Below are 17,505 nucleotides of genomic sequence, written 5' to 3' on the forward strand. Positions count from 1 at the left end.
TACGTTGTTTGTTATGTTATGGCCGTCCTAATCACGTGGCCGCTCGGTAATGTATCCTTAGCGTCTACCATTCGGCAACGCCATATTCGTGCTCTGTTGACATCCGTGAGTGGTCCTGTAAATGCCGGTTCAGGCGGGCGCAGGCGTAGTTTATACCCGAATTCGGACATAGGGATCTCAAAAATATTTTGTTCGTGAACCGTCATTCGTGTTGCTGACTTGATGGAGTACGGTCCGTGTTTTTCAACTGCTCTGTCCTTTTTCTTCTCTTTCCATAATAGCAATTTTCAACCCCGTGTGGGTGGAGTGTGAGTTTAAGGATTTTTCACGTAGACTAGGTCGTTATCTTGGTGTGTATTTATGAAGGATAATTACGCATTTTTTGTAGTTTTGTCACATTAGATGACTGATAAATGTAATTCTTTGATAAGTGGATACCCCGTCTCGGTGCAATGTACTTGGATTACTCTCAGCAGTGTTATTGCATCCAGCGGAAGTAGTTTCGTAATCGATCGAGAAAAAAAAATAAATTGCGGCGGAATCGATTTGTGCAAGTGCTTGAGCAAATTTTTCTTTACGAACATATAATTTCACCTTTACGCACCAGTTTCTTAAATGTAGCGATATTTCCCGTGGTGCTTGTTGTGGAAAAATCGAATGAAAATAAGATTATAATCTACAGATAGTGTGGATACATGGAAAAATGGGCTCGACATGCTAGTGCTCTGACGTAAGTCTCATAGAGGCGCAAAAGCGAGATAATAGCTTTTTCGCCTTTTTTTGTTATGAATTCCGGATCATGGAAGGAAATGGATACTGTGTGGGCGGAAGGAGTTGATTCTGAAACTATTTTTCCTTAGGCGAGAAGGGTCACGGATAAGTGTAGCAAATGGAAGTCGTCAAGAGGGTCAGTGTGTTGTCACATACGAGTGTTTTATGTCTGTTGAGTTGTATTTGTGAAGTGCACAATAAAGTGTGCGATTCCATTGTTATTTTTATAACAATGTAACCACGCAATAATTGAATTGGATACGAAGAACAATGCAGCAACATATACGAACATAGAAAATGTATGCGCTCGCATTCACTCACATGTAACACTGGTTGGATGAAAAGGAGTCCTCGGACCATTACGAATTACGAATTATCACGATATCGGTGTATCATTCCCATAAAGTTTGAGTTGTGCTGTTAGATTGCAAAAGGATTGATACCAATCGAGAACATCATAACATTGTCTCGTCGTTATGGAACAACATCCGCTATTGCTGGGGAATGAAAGCATTCACGACAGTGGAATCATCGAGGATGTCCATCAGGAATCGGAAGACACCGGAAATGAAGAATATGGCGATGAGAGCAATTTGGAGTCCAATTTGCGACGCAGAAAGGGAAAAATTATTTCGTGTGTGGAAAATGGTAAGTCCAGAGTTGTGTTGTCATTTAAATATTAGGTTTATAATGAATATTCTTCCAATCTATTTGCTTATTCTAATAATATTTTCGGATGGTAACATGTAAAATCGGATATTGCTAACTTAAGCTGACCAAATCTGACGAAAAAATTCGTACACCATACCGCAACGTAGCGAAATCGTTCACCACGCTCAGGTAAACAGTCCGCACAGTGCACGTCAGAGTTGGTCAGCTTAGGCCAACCCCACATGGTGTCTTATGGAAATTCGAATTTTCTCTTTCGTTTTCCGAGGTTTTAAGAAAAAAGTTGTATATCGATTTGCCATCGGTAAATGTTATGCTGTAGCTCACATATCGGTGAACTCTATATAATGCTGCTTTTAGTTGAATTTAGGGTTCGCAGTACCGACCCATTTTGGCGAGAACTGAAGCCCCCAGTACCGGTAAAGAACCGATGCTGGAATATTTTTTCCAAAAGATTTGAGAAACGCTTCAAAGTGAAATTGAATGATCAAACTGATGTCTCATTGCAGCAGAAGGTATTTTTCGAATGCGGCACCTTCTTTTATTTCGAGATCTAGGCCACTTTGAACTCAATAATTGCTAAGCGGTGCTACTTTCGTCGACTTCAACATATGGTGAATGTAAGAAACCCTATTATCAACAGTAAATCGAAGCGCGAATGTAAATACATGTACGTTTCCTCTCGGCATCATTGCTTTGCTGTAAATCATTGTTCGTTCTTTTATAGATAAATACTTAAGCGCAAACCAAACCCAGACATGTCCTAGGCGCGCCACCCGGTGAATAATCGGAAACAACCAGAATATCGCTAATAAAATAAATCAAAACAAATTTTTACTCTTATACTAGATGTGAATACTTTGAAATTTAGTAAAAGATAGTTGAAATTTTATAGCGACCAAATTGTGCAGGAATTTAAACATATCGTTCAGTTCAACGGGAGTTAGTCATAATATTTAACTTCTAGAATTAGGCGTAAGCTGAACGATTTATCTAGAAGATAATTAAATATAATTAAAAGCCACCTTGCAGACCGATATTTGGAAACGGGTCCCGCTATAGAGTCTAAATATTTTTCATACAAAATGTATGGTACCGAAAATACCAGTACTGGCTTTTGTGCGGTCAGTATTCCCGGGATTTTCGGTACCGATATTACCGGTACCACAACCCTAGTTAAATTGCATTGTACGTTAACGTTTCGGCTCAGACAGTCGCTCCTGAAGGTGGGTGCCGCTCACATACTTGCAATGCATGGTTATTTTTTTATCTATTAGACACATTCCACGCACTTGTATCGCTTACCTCATGGAAATAAATCTGCTAATATAAGTGAAAGTTGTTCTGAAATATGTTGGTATAGGTTTAAGGCTCCCGAATCATACATACATAGAAATTTTTTAAAAGAATTTTATGACGCTCGTCAATAAAAACCAGTAATACATTTAAGACTCGTTTTTAATAATTGAATAGATTTTCCCGTACCACACCGGTATGTTCGTAATAAAATTAATTTGGAGTAATCTTAAACGCCATTTTATTGTATACATATTGTACAAAGATTTCATCCTTGGACGCAGATTTTTTGAGTGAATGGATTGCCGGATAAAAGAGGGGCAAAAATTGACCATTTTTGCATTGTCCCCTAACGCAAAAATCATGTTTTTTTCAATTAAAATTGAAATATTTTCAGAAGCTATTAGTACTCATCAACACCTTTCTAAAAATGTGCTATTTGTATATAACAAACTTTGAAATCGTTCTTTCATAGGGGTGCACTGAAGTGTTGTCCCCTAACGCTTTCCGTTACAGTATGGTAATTCCTTCTGCAGAGATACTTTGGGAGCCTACAGAACAGGATATAGACATAAAAGATATAAGCAACCTATTTCAGAAATCGCGCAGCCATGCAGTGGTCTAAGGGGTGGAAAGAGAGAGGGGGGGGGGGGTTATGCCATTAAGGGGAAGGCCTACCTTATAATATCGCAAAATAATCGAGTTTTTATTACATCTTTATTACGCGATCGGGGAGCAGAACAAAAAAAATGGCAAAAGTTTTGGATCCCAGCAAACCCCTGGTGAAGAAATTTTTGAAAAAAATTGGAGCCGAGCTTCACAGTTTAAAACCAAAGTTTGTATGGAGAACTAGGGGTGTTCAACAGGCAAGACATCAATAAAAATGGTCATCTTAAATTTTCGCATAAAGTCTTACATAAAATGCTTATTACATCGAAAAAGTAATCTATGCAAGTTTTTAGCGCAATCGGACATCATTAAGGGGGTGTGGCGTTTGAATATTGTTTTCATAATATAAGAAAAATCCAAAGGGGAGTACATGAAATGTTGAAAGACGAAAAAATGTCTAAAAATAGCATGAAACACCAGCATCTAGTCTCAAAACAAATGAAAACCGCTGAAAACAAATAATAAAAAAATTTTAGATCCAAGGACCTGAAAATTTTTGAAAAAATGGTTCGAAAATTGAAAATTTTACTGTAATGCCCCACGATTAAAAAAAAATTCCATCGAACTAGGCTTGGTAGCAGCACAAATAAATGGCAGGGATTTGGGGTTTCAACTAAATCACCGTGAAGGAATTTTTGAAAAAAATGGAGCGGGACTTCACAGTTTAAAACCTAAGTTTTTTGAAATTTTTGAAAATTTGCATCTTTTAAGTGAAAATGGACATCTTTGATCGAATTTTTCCAACGTATTGGGCTTAGGAGCAGAACAAATAAAAGGATGGCGGAGATTTACGGTTCCAACTAAATCACCGTGGGGAAATTTTTGAAAAAGAATTGGAACGGGACTTCACAGTTTATAATTATTGGCCACTTGGAACAAACCACGGTTTGTATTTTCGAAATTGATTTTCTTCTACATGAACCAAACATCGTAGTTTAATACAGCTTTTTAATGTTTTTATAGCACGTTAAAGTCAAAATTTTATCGAGGATGCGCATTTCTCAGAATTCGCAAATAAAAGATACAATTTCACGAAATTCCCCAGTTTTCTATCATTTAGATAATTCAGTGACAAGCCGGCCAGCTGACCCATAAGAACGCAATTGTGTGCAGATTTTTAACAATTTTTTATACTAAATATATCTAATCTAATTTTCCAAAATCTGCGTCTTTCCCTTCTTTTCCAAAAATCGCGTAAAACGGCTGCATTTTGATTAATGTCCCCAATCATAACTATTAAGTGTCTTCTTGCAGATCTATGAGTAGAAACGGTTGAACAGACGCCAGAGGTTGAATTGGAAGGGCGATCTTCTATTTCGAAATCTTTACTTCAACCGTATTACTGGTTTTTCGCGACATTATATACAATATGTAAACATCATAACTGCTTGACTGAGTTTAATCGATTGATAGTCTTACCTTTGCTGAGTTGCTTCAGTGTCACATTTGTTTATTTTTAACGCAACAAGAAAATAAATATTGAACCACCCTAATGACGTTTTTTGATCTGCCTTAATCAACAGTCAATTTTATTTTCAAGATTTTATAATGTCAAAAAACAAAATCAGCGCATTAAAATTGCTTGAAAAAATTTATTTGGTCAACAAAATAAAAAACTGTTGAGTCACTCTAATAAAGAGTTAATTTTATTTAAGATATTTTCCGATGTCAATAATGTATTCAACTTACCAAAACTACTTGAAAAAACCTTTTTCGAACCATTAGAAACTGGCGATTGTGGTCTACAATCTTTTCTATACCGGGCCACACTGTGGTATGCGGTGTGGCCTGTTCTCAATCCATATTAATTTGATTTCTAAATATCATTTGTCAAATACACATGAAGGTGAAACTAGAAATACATCTAGTTTGGCATTTCAAATCTTTGTTTTGAGTTATTTACATGTCTAGAGGTAATATACTTCGCTTTGTTTGAGCTTCAACAAACACTTCGGTCGCGTTAGGGGACAACACTTCATATGCGACCGTTTGTGTTCATTTTAGTGTTGTCCCCTAACGCAGCGTTTGCAACGGTCGTGAAAAAAAATTCATGAAAGCACGAAAATCTAAGTATACAGTATTGTTCTGTGACTATCGATTATCAAATTCCTAGAACAAATGGATGCTCTAAAGTTTGAGATAGAGCAGGTTTTTTGATAAATACAAGTGTAGGTTGGAAAATCAATATTTTGTTCTGTTGTCCCCTAACGCGACATTTTCACCTCTCAGAATGAAATGACAAACTGAAAAATATCGAACCCATAACATTAACGTTGTGTTAGGACTTTTAAAGTATTCAATTAAGTGTTTTGAGCGTACATCGTAGGATTTTTCAAACGACAAGCTGTTAACAGTTGCATAATGCGTGCAAACGTTGTCCCCTAACGCTGGAATGTGTCATTACATATTTCTTGCACGAATGTATATTGTTTAGCGTAATTTTTGAAAATTCCAGTACAATTGTTCTGTCTCTACATTGAAAGTTTGGTCGGAGGGATCAAGAGAAAAATTGTGCATTGTACGTCAAAGATCGAGTTTAATCCACCTAAATGTGTGATGAGACATTTCTTATAACACTTATCATTCTCTTCGCATATTATATCGATTGAGAACATTTACAACAGGTTGTTTCGCGATGTTTTTGATAACACATGCTACAAGGTACAGTGGTAGGCCTCAGAGAAACGCTCAAATCAACATCTTCGGATATTATATCGATCAAATTAGTATGGGACAATATCTTTGCGAGAAATTTCGAAAGTCAAATCAAATCAAAAGTAAGGCGGACAATTCACTTAATACTAATGCTATGTGAAAAAAATATTTAGGTTCTTCATTCAACGCATTTTGTATGGAAAAAATGAACTTCCTTTCAGAGACTATATATGTACTGGCCCAAAAAATGGGAAAGAATTGTTGCGTACATTTGAAGTACATATCATAAATAGCGTTTTTCTATTTTTCATGGCGATTTTAGAACTAGAACTGAAATTGTAGCTCTTGATAACACACTACCTTAACGCGATTATTTCGATATCGACTCTTTCTGAAAGTGACCTCACTGTGAGCAACATATTTCGATTAACAATAGTGGTTGAACAAAGGATTTTGATTTGAACCATTATTACTAATCCTAATGCCAAAAAACAAAGTAGGACTGTCAGTACCTGAAAACCGTCACCATTATTGAACCATTTTTTTGCGAAACCCTTAATTGAATCACTAATGAATGCCCGAAACTGACATTTGTTTTACAGTAAAGACCCGTTTTTATCAGCCCCTTAATAAATTTTAAATTGATAAAACGGGGACATTGATAAAATCGGGACATATGTGTTTCCTTCTTTTTAATAAACCGAAGCTCTTAAAATATTTTTCTTTAGCCCCTAGATACAGCCTCACGACCCTTTCTGATTATTTACTTTAAATTTCCCTTAAGGGGGTCTAACAGTGCAAAATTTAAGAAAAATATAGAATTTTTATTTTTGCACATTTCGGATCTCTAAGCTTAGAAAAATATGCTCAAGAAAGGATTTACCCGAATTCAACTTGGTTCGTTTGGTAGAGCTCATCATACTACCAATTATCATTTTCATATGAGGCTGACAAAATCGGGCCAAAAAGCTGGTAAAATCGGGGGTAGACAAAATCGGGGGCTGATAAAATCGGAGGATGATAAAATCGGGACTTCACTGTAGCTCCATATTCTACAGTTGAGCGATTCACGTTCACCGCAAGCGACGAAAAAATACGTTGTGGTGCGAAAAACATAGTTCTCTTGATTAAAATTTTTCATAAGCCTTTGATAATACCGTCATCTCCGTCGAGGTTACTTTACGCCAAAAATAGAACGTTTTGTACATTACACTCAATAACTACGATCACGCAACTTCAAATTCGAAACAGTTTGATGTTTCACATATGGCAGAAGTACCTTAAAAGTCAGTGAAAAGAACTTTTGGAAATTCAAGATTGAAAATGAGATATAAAGGACCAAAAATTGGCATAAAGTCGCCCCTATTGTTTATTTATTTATTTCACTGACATTATGTAACGTAAGACAAAGTCTTTTCACATTACACCAAAAAGTTTTTTTTTTCAAAATCATGTTAACTTCTTGATATATTGCTCGTTAATTATGTGTGAATGCAAATTAATGTCGTGCTAGTAAAAATAAAAGGGTATGTTTAAGAACTGCGTACCACGTATCCAATAACCTTGTTTTTGGAGAGTCAATAAGTCCTACAATGTAAAACGACAGACCGAGAAAAAACGCTCTTCATGATATACTTTTTTATTGAGCCTTATGAATTAGACAGGAATCAGGAATCAGTAGCGTCTGGCTCAAATGGCACGTTCCCCATATTGATCGGAGATTTGTGCCTTGCCAAGAATCGTCTTTTCATCTTTTTCCTGATGGGAAGGATTGGGGAAGTGGTAAGGTTAGGGGTAAGGAAAACAACGACACAGAACAATTAAAACAGAGCATTCTGCACCCCCGGAGTGATGCTGAACGATCTGCAGGTGTTACAACAGCAGGAATAAAACTTCCAACCCCCGGAGGGATTTAGAACCTCTACCCAAACAGTGAGCGGATATATCAACACCCCCGAGGGGATATTGAGATAACAGAACGACAACACCCCCGAAGAGATATTGTCATTCAAATACGGCAAAAAAAACTATAGCTCTTTACCACACTGGGTTAGGAACAAAAGCATATCCTTAAATTTCAGCTCTCTGTACATAGGTTCATCTATGTATGGAGAACCAAAAAAACCGGATGCGCAATTGCATTAATACAGGGCAATTGCATATCAAATGATATGATGTTCCGTAATCGGATTCACAAAAATCACATGAATAATACTCAGCGCGCTGAATAGTAGCCATGTGATAATTGAGTTTGCAATGTCCAGTCAGTGCCCTGACCAGAATACTGCAGTTGTGCTTGGAAAAATGCAACAAATTTCTTGACATTTTCGGACTCACATCCGGCAGAAAAGCCTTTGTTTGAACGCAAGTTTGCAAGCTACGCCAATGTTTGGCATGTTCGAATGCAGCCCAAGAGCGAATCTTGTGCTTTATCCAACTTATTAACGGTGGTAGAACTGGTTCTGGACCAACGAAATCAGTCGCAGCGCCAGCTCTAGCCAATTCGTCCGCCCATTCATTTCCAGTAATACCGGAATGACCGGGTACCCATAGAAGGTAGATAGCATTTGAAATGCTAAGTTCTTCGATTTGAGTTCGACATGCGATTACTAATTTCGATCTCGAATCTGCCGAACTAAGTGCTTTCAGGGCAGCCTGACTGTCAGAGCAAAAATAGATTCTTTTACCGCAAATTCCCTGTTGAAGTGCGGATTGTACGCCACACAGAATCGCAAAGATTTCTGCTTGGAATACGGTACAGTATCTACCAAGCGAATGAGATTGGTTTAATCTCATCCCATGACAATAGACACCAGCACCGGCTCGGCTCTCCAACAAAGAACCGTCCGTATAACAAACTACGTATTATTCAAGTTGTCGCTCCATCCAGCCAGACAGCCATTCCTCACGAAGAGGAATTCTCACATTGAAAGTTTTAGAAGGAAAACTACATGTGAGTGTAAGGTCACTGGGAGCAAGTGTATATTCATCCCAAGTAATCATTTGGGGCCACAGTCTTGTGTGGCAGTTACACCACCTTGAGGACATCCTCAGACACTCAGTTTCCTCATCTCTACTTGTCTTAACGATGAGCACAGATGTCGGTTGCTAAGCGTTGCGTGTATCCAGTTCGTGATATATGAAGGTACTCCATGATCTCGTGCTGTTTCCAAAATGGATTCGAAAGACACGTTGTCAAAAGCACCTTCAATATCGAGAAAAACTCCTAAACTTGATTGCTTTTGTGAAAAAGCTTTATCAACGTTGTAGACAACATTGTGTAACAGGGTGGTAATAGACTTCCCCCGCGGATATGCATGTTGCATTATATGCAGCGGGTGCTCGCCCAAGCTACCATCCCGAATGTAGTGGTCGATTAAACGTTCCACTGATTTGAGAAGGAAGGAGGTCAGACTGATCGGTCTAAAGCTCTTTGCCTCCTCATAAGTGACGCGGCCACCTTTGCGAATGAATTTGACTGTTATTTCCATAACTGACATACTTCAAACCCACCGGATGCCACGCGGCCTCTAGGCTGGTTTTGTCCGGAGAAAGATAATAGAGTTATCAACCTCCTGGTGGACCACAGCCAGTTACTGGGGAGTTCGCCCGGCACTTCCCAGGGTCCGTTCGCCATTGAGAATATTTTAAACCCCCTCAACAATTTTCCCCATAGCACGGGTCGCATGACACTATGGAATTGGGGTTCACTGTTCTGTGTTACCACCGGAACAGGTAGTCCGTAGTGTAATTCTTAGCCGGTTGAAACAACCACTACCGACACTACACGGCTTATCTAGGCTGTTCGGAGAAAGAAGCTGACATTTATGGACAGCTCCCATAGATGGCCGAACAATCACACAGTTTAAGTTTAAGGACTGCGTACCACGCATCCAATAACCTTGTTTTTGGAGAGTCAATAAGTCCTACAATGTAAAACGACAGACCGAGAAAAAACGCTCTTCATGATATACTTTTTTATTGAGCCTTATGAATTAGACAACCTTGTTTTAGTATTTTTCTAAAAGTAGTTTTAATTGTGTTCCGGAGTGCAAAGGCTTTTCCATCAGAAACGCGAATGGTACTGTTATATTTAATGGTCATGTCAGTTCATCCATCTTTAATGAGATATCCATTTCCAATATACTGAGGACCTTTTTGTTTAGCAATGTTTTAACCATAGAGTCATTCGCCTCACTTCAGAACTATTTCCCGCTGCTTTTTCTGTCTTTCGATAACAAATTGCTTCAATACATATAGTTTAAATACTTCTAGAAACGATAGCGTTTTTATATGTTAGCACCATTGCAATTACACTACTCAAGTTGCAAATTATCGATTACTGTTATTTTTCAAAACAGTCAAACTAGTACGATAATAAAAATCTGCTTTGCATTAGAATCAAATCCCAAAATAAGAGTAAATTTTAGATCAAATATGCAGATTGTGCAATATAGACTTAAGTAAAGCTTGGCGTAAAGTAGCCTCAATTTTATATAAAATGGACATATGGTTACCAATCACAAAAAAAAACAAAAATACGGATAAAAAGTACAAACACAAATAATTGCATTAGATTGCCAGGTTGATTTCACGTAATCTATATCCTCTTATCTTATAATTTGACTAGTATATCGCACTTTGCATTACTTGCAAGCAGTTTCTTAAACCTATATCCATTTTATATGTTTGTGTTGAACCAGCGAATAATACTATGTTTTGTTTTTGACAAAATATAACGTTAAATTTGAACTAGAAGCTCAAGTATCATTCTTTAATTTTGGCGTAAAGTAGCCCCCGTGGCGTAAAGTAACCCCCGATGACGGTACTCGCACAAGTACTTTGTAATATACACACCCTTATTAATAAAAGTAGAATTAAAAAAAATCATTTATTTTTTTCATTTGCCTAAAATATGTATTATGGTCTTAAAAGTAATATGTCTAAATATGGAAGGCGGCAATAACATATGAATATTCAAATTTTCAATTTTGCCGCAACGCCTTTTATGTACACCCTGAGATGAGTCATTCTTTTACAAATCGCACACCTTCAAAACTTGACATTTTTAAATCGACTGATATTGTTTGTTTAACTTCTATGTATAAAATAACGTGAAATGTATTTTTGGATTTTACTGAAAAAAAATGTTTTCAGAAATATTGACATTTTAATTTTTGGTGATTCAGTGAATTCTTCCAAATCTACTCCTAATTAAAATGCATCATTTCTCGTTGTATTAATCCGATTAATGTCATTCTTTATTGTTTTGCTCGTTGTTAGGTTAGCTTCAAGACTGTATTTTGTACCAGAATTTTAGAGCCAAAACTTTTATTAACGATGGGTGAAATATGTGAATCATGCCTTTGCACCAGGCTAAACTCATCAACAAATATATCACTTTTTTCTTTATTCTATTACCTCCATAATTCAGTTTATAGAAATGTGGGCTCTTATTCGAGTCGTAAGATATTGAATACAGTGAAGACCCGATTTTATCAGAATCCCATTTTATCAGCCCCCGATTTTGTTTACCTCCGATTTTATCAGCTTTTGACCCGATTTTGTCAGCCTTATATGAAAATTGATAGTTGGTAGTTTGATGGGCTCTAGCAGACGAACCAAGTTGATTTCGAGTAAATCCTTTTTTGAGCATATTTTTCTTATCTTAGTGATCTGAAATATGCAACAATAAAATTTTTATTTTTTTTCAAAATTTTGCACTGTCAGACCCCCTTAAGAGAAATTTAAAGTAAATAACAAGAAAGAAAAATATATGTCCCGATTTTGTCAATGTCAATGTTTTATCAGCCTAAAATTCACAAAGGGGCTGATAAAAACGGGTCTTTACTGTATTATTGAGCGAAAAGTCATGCCACACGCTAGAATTCGTGGTGCGCGCCTCGTAACCAGTCGAGAAGTTCGTTTAAGTTTTAAAAGTTCGATCCTTTTGGTTTATCCTGTCATCTTAAACGAGATCATCTCAGACAAGTTTCAAAACAACATTTATAGACTCTGAAGCTAGCCCTTAGAGCCCATTGAGTCTCCCTTGAACATTTTAATGAGATATACGACGAATAAACAATATGTTGAAGAAAAACAGAAATAACAGACGAGATTCGAAAACGCAAAAACCGTTGAAGGAACCTTGAAATTTCATTGCATTATACCTGTTGCAATAAATCAAGTACGCGCTAAGCACTTTTCTTTACAAGAAGAATTTTATTACATTTCAAATTTGCTCTAACAAAGAGCAAAACAAAAAAATTACATTAATCGGATCAATACAATGGGAGATAATGCATTTTAATTGGGAGTAGATTTGGAAGAATTCACTGAATCATCAAAAATTTAAATGTCGATATTTTTTTCGACGAAATCCAAAAATACGTGTCTATTAAATTTGTAAAACAAGCGAGAAAAATAATTTCATCGCGTTTGAATATCAATTTTTTTCCTGAAATCCGTGCGATTTGTAAAAGAATGGCCACATTTTGCCAAGAAAGCTCTGACCCCCCTTTACAATCCAGCTTTAAATTTTATAACACTCAGAAAATTACAGTTTTCCTTTTTCAGAGATAACAATCTTATTATTTCAATAGAAATATGTACTTTTCTTGAAAAATACAATAAGTTAGGGTTTTGGGTTTTTGTCTCTATAACTCACAACGTTTAATACCATATCCGCTCTATGCTGCAAATAAAACATTTTTGCCATTTTTTAATGTGAAAAATTCTCAGAAATCAAATGGAACCTGTGCAGCCTTATTCAGAATACGAGATGTGAAGACTCTAGGACATTATGTCATCCATATCATATTTTATCTATCTCTCATACACATATCTATATTATTCTTTGATCCATTGGTATCTTGCTTCAATTCCGGGCTCCGGCTGGTTTCACTCGCAACTGTCGATAATTGTTTTTGTTGAGTTTTTGTACGGTTTGCCAGGACTTCGTCGTATTGTTTCTATTTGATTTGTTCGAGTCTGTCAGGGTCATGTTATCCATTTGGGTTTCTTGTTTTTTTTTTGAAATTGTCGCTTGTCATGTAACAATCAAAGGCAAAGATCTTTGCATAGCTTCCATATATATTCCCCCCAACACCGCGATTGGGCACCGCCGGATACATGACATCATAGAATCCCTGCCTGCACCGCGACTTGTTTTAGGAGATTTTAACTCTCACGGTGCGGAATGGGATTGCTTTTATGATGATAACCGTTCTTCTTTAATTCACAATATTTGCGACAACTTCAATTTGACAATTCTAAACACGGGTGAAATGACACGGATCCCTCCCCCACCAGCGCGCCCACGTGCATTAGATTTATCCCTTTGCTCGACCTCGCCGCAATTAGATTGCTCGTGGAAGGTAATCCCTGATCCCCACGGTAGCGACCATCTGCCGATCGTAGTCTCGATCACCAACAGCCCAAGACCATTGGAATCAATCAATATTTCGTATGACCTCACACGAAATATCGATTGGAAGAGCTTTGCGGCCGCGATATCCGACAACATAGAATCTACCCAAGAACTTTCTACGGGGGAAGAGTACAGCTTTTTGGCTGGCTTGATTCTCGACAGTGCGAATCAAGCTCAGACTAAGCCAGTACCCGGCGCGAACATGCAAAAACGTTCTCCCAATCCCTGGTGGGATAAAGAGTGCTCAGACGTGTACGCGGAGAAGGCCGCCGCGTTTAAGACCTTCCGGAACGACGGGTTATCCGCTAGTTTTCGACAGTACGCGACGTTAGACAAGCGAATGAAGAGTTTGATGAAAGCCAAGAAACGCGGTTATTGGCGCCGGTTCGTCGACGGATTAACGAGGGAAACATCGATGAGCACTCTTTGGGAAACAGCCCGACGTATGCGAAACCGAAACAGTACTAAGGAGAGCGTGGAATATTCAAACCGTTGGATATTCGATTTCGCCAAAAAGGTTTGTCCGGATTCCGCCTCGGCACAGAAGATCTACCGTGCCGCGTCCCCTCACGATAACGCGAACGAAACACCTTTTTCGATGGTGGAGTTCTCACTTGCTGTCTTGTCGTGTAACAATAAAGCTCCAGGGCCAAACAGAATCAAATTCAACTTGTTGAAGAATCTGCCAGACTATGCCAAAAGACGCTTGTTGAACTTATTTAATAAGTTTCTTGAGGCTAACATTGTCCCACACGATTGGAGGCAAGTGAAGGTCATCGCCATCCAAAAACTAGGAAAACCAGCCTCCGACCACAATTCGTATCGACCGATCGAAATGCTATCCAGTATCCGAAAGTTATTCGAGAAAATGATCCTATCCCACCTCGACAATTGGGTCGAAGTAAATGGCTTACTGTCAGATACACAATTTGGCTTTCGCAAAGGCAAAGGGACGAACGATTGTCTTGCGTTGCTCTCAACCGAAATTCAAATGGCCTATGCTAGCAAAGAGCAGATGGCATCAGTGTTCCTAGATATTAAGGGGGCTTTTGATTCAGTTTCGATCAACATTCTTTCAGAGAAGCTGCACCAGCATGGTCTTTCAGCGACATTAAACAACTTTTTACTAAACTTGTTGTCGGAAAAGCACATGCATTTTTCGCATGGTGACTTATCGATATCACGATTTAGCTACATGGGTGTTCCCCAGGGCTCATGTCTGAGCCCCCTGCTATACAATTTCTACGTCAACGACATTGATGAATGTCTTGACAATTCCTGCACGTTAAGGCAACTTGCAGACGATGGCACGGTTTCTGTAACGGGACCCAAAGCTGTCGATCTACAAGGACCATTACAGAATACCTTGGACAATTTGTCTGCTTGGGCTATTAAGCTGGGTATCGAATTCTCCACGGATAAAACTGAGCTAGTTGTATTTTCTAGGAAGCGTGAACCAGCACAACTACAGCTTCTATTAATGAGTCAAACCATCGCTCAGGTCTTCACAGTAAAATATCTAGGGGTCTGGTTCGACTCGAAAGGTACTTGGGGATGCCATATTCGGTATCTGAAACAGAAGTGCCAACAAAGGATCAACTTTCTTCGTACAATAACCGGAACATGGTGGGGTGCCCACCCAGGAGACCTAATTAGGTTGTATCAAACAACGATACTGTCGGTAATGGAATACGGATGCTTCTGCTTTCGCTCCGCTGCGAATATACATTTCATCAAACTCGAAAGAATTCAGTATCGTTGTTTGCGTATCGCTTTAGGGTGCATGCAGTCGACCCATACGACGAGTCTCGAAGTCCTGTCGGGCGTTCTTCCGCTGAAAAATCGATTTTGGGAACTCTCATATCGATGGCTCATTCGATGCGATATCTTGAACCCGGTGGTGATTGAAAATTTCGAAAGGCTTGTTGAGCTCAATTCGCAGACCCGTTTTATTTCCCTGTACTTTGACTACATGGCGCAAAATATTAATCCTTCTTCTTACAATGCCAACCGTGTGCATTTAATAAATACTTCTGAATCTACTGTTTTCTTCGACAAATCCATGAAAGACGAGATTAGTGGAATTCCGGACCACATACACCCACAAGTGGTTCCAAACATGTTTTATAATAAATTCCGAGAAGTCGACTGTTCTAAGATGTTTTATACTGACGGATCAAACCTCGAAGGGTCCACTGACTTCGGAATTTTCAATCAAAAGTTCACCGCCTCTTGCAAACTCAGTGACTTCGCTTCAGTTTACGCCGCAGAACTAGCTGCTATTCAGTATACCCTTGGAGTCATTGACACATTACCTGCAGACCATTACTTCATTACTGGATGTGGGTCGTGACTTCATTCGTGTGATTTCCCGACTCATGGCAAACCATTATACGCTGGATGCACATCTCCGGCGTATTGGGCTCGTGGAAAGTGGTATCTGCGCTTGTGGCGACAGCTATCACGATATCGAGCACATTGTCTAGGCGTGCACCGAGTACAGTTTCGCCAGGTCTCGGCTTATGGACACCATCCGGGCCCGAGGAAGGCCACCCAACGTCCCGGTTCGAGATGTGCTGGCAAGCCGCGATGTCCTCTATATGTCCTTTATATACACCTTCGTAAAAACCATCAATATAAAAATTTAACTGCCCCTTCTTATTTCCTATTATTCTCAGAAACACTCTCTTCCACCTGTACCATACACCCACGAAGGTTTGATGGGACTCCAAGGCGACACAAAAAATCTCTGTCGAATGAACCAACAAACACGGGACCTACAGTACGAACATCACACGCGCAACTCGAACTCTTTCCGATCTGCATCTGATCCGTCTGGAAGAACTCCTGCCGACTCGGCCTCCCTGTACATAATTCTTCTTGATGAAGGCCATCCGAGTCTACATCCTATGTCGTTGATCTCCCGATGCCTGAAACTGAAAGTTAATAACTTTCTTCCCTGCCATCTTTGTCCACTCTCCCTCCCCTGACTCTTATACCCAGAAGTATCACCCCTTACCCCCCCCCCCCCCTTTCTGTCTCTTCTAGTTTTAACTATTATATTATATAATCTAATTGAAAATGCCCAACTCTACTACCACAAAAATAACTCTAATTAATCTCCCCGAATCTTTACAAAATTAAATCACGCTCTCTAGTTATTCCTAGTTTTAAGACAGTTATAAAAATTGTCCCCCTTAGTTAAAAATTATATTACCCACTTTATATATATATATATATATATATATATATATATATATATATATATATATATATATATATATATATATATATATATATATATATATATATATATATATATATATATATATATATATATATATATATATATATATATATATATATATATATATATATATATATATATATATATATATATATATATATATATATATATATATATATATATATATATATAGCTATAAATTCTCCTTAGTTTAATTAAAAAAGTCAATATGCAATCCCCTAATTTTAAGTAATTTGAAATGTAAAACAAACCAAGATTGGCACCCTTAAGCTAACGCAAACCTGCCATATCAAATAAACAAATTGAATAAAAAAAAACACAATATCAGTGTTAGTAAATCCTAAAAATCATCATCGCACTTAGCTGTACACTTATACAGCCAAATATTAAGAAAAAAACTGTAGGCGTTGCATTTACCATGCTGGAAGTAACTGTCCGATCAATTTCGCACATTATATCAAAGGTTATCACCATTCAACTAATTAGGTTCTTTACTGACACAGCTAACCTCACTTTTCTTGACAGTTCGCTTGTACTGTTTACATGGACTTAGAAAAATTTGTGGACGACGAGATTCGCTCGAAGCAAATCGTAAAGAATTTTTCTAAGTCCATGTAAACAGTACAAGCGAACTGTCAAAAATGAGCACTCAGTTCATTTGTGACATCAACGTAAAGTATTCAATTCTGTTCTAAATTAAGTTCTACAAGATGACGACACAAATGAACTCATGATGAATGAAGTTCAT

At 37.9% G+C, this 17,505-nt stretch overlaps 1 protein-coding gene across 14 annotated transcripts in view; it reads left to right on the top strand.

Annotated features, from left to right (window-relative positions):
• The first annotated feature begins 213 nt into the window (after positions 1-213).
• LOC131681875 (anoctamin-8) overlaps positions 214-17,505 on the top strand; it is a 79,376-nt gene continuing 62,084 nt past the window's right edge. For 8 of the 14 annotated variants that reach the window (XM_058962959.1, XM_058962948.1, XM_058962961.1 and 5 more), the window contains exon 1: positions 220-1,419. In XM_058962959.1, coding sequence (XP_058818942.1) covers positions 1,248-1,419 — 172 coding nt within the window. In that variant the 5' untranslated portion in view covers positions 220-1,247. Of the gene's footprint in view, positions 1,420-17,505 lie in introns of all 14 variants that reach the window. The other 6 variants (XM_058962955.1, XM_058962949.1, XM_058962952.1 and 3 more) reach the window with 6 other exon arrangements.

The sequence above is a fragment of the Topomyia yanbarensis genome, chromosome 2 (assembly GCF_030247195.1).
Source record: "Topomyia yanbarensis strain Yona2022 chromosome 2, ASM3024719v1, whole genome shotgun sequence".
Classification (NCBI taxonomy): Eukaryota; Metazoa; Arthropoda; class Insecta; order Diptera; family Culicidae; genus Topomyia; species Topomyia yanbarensis.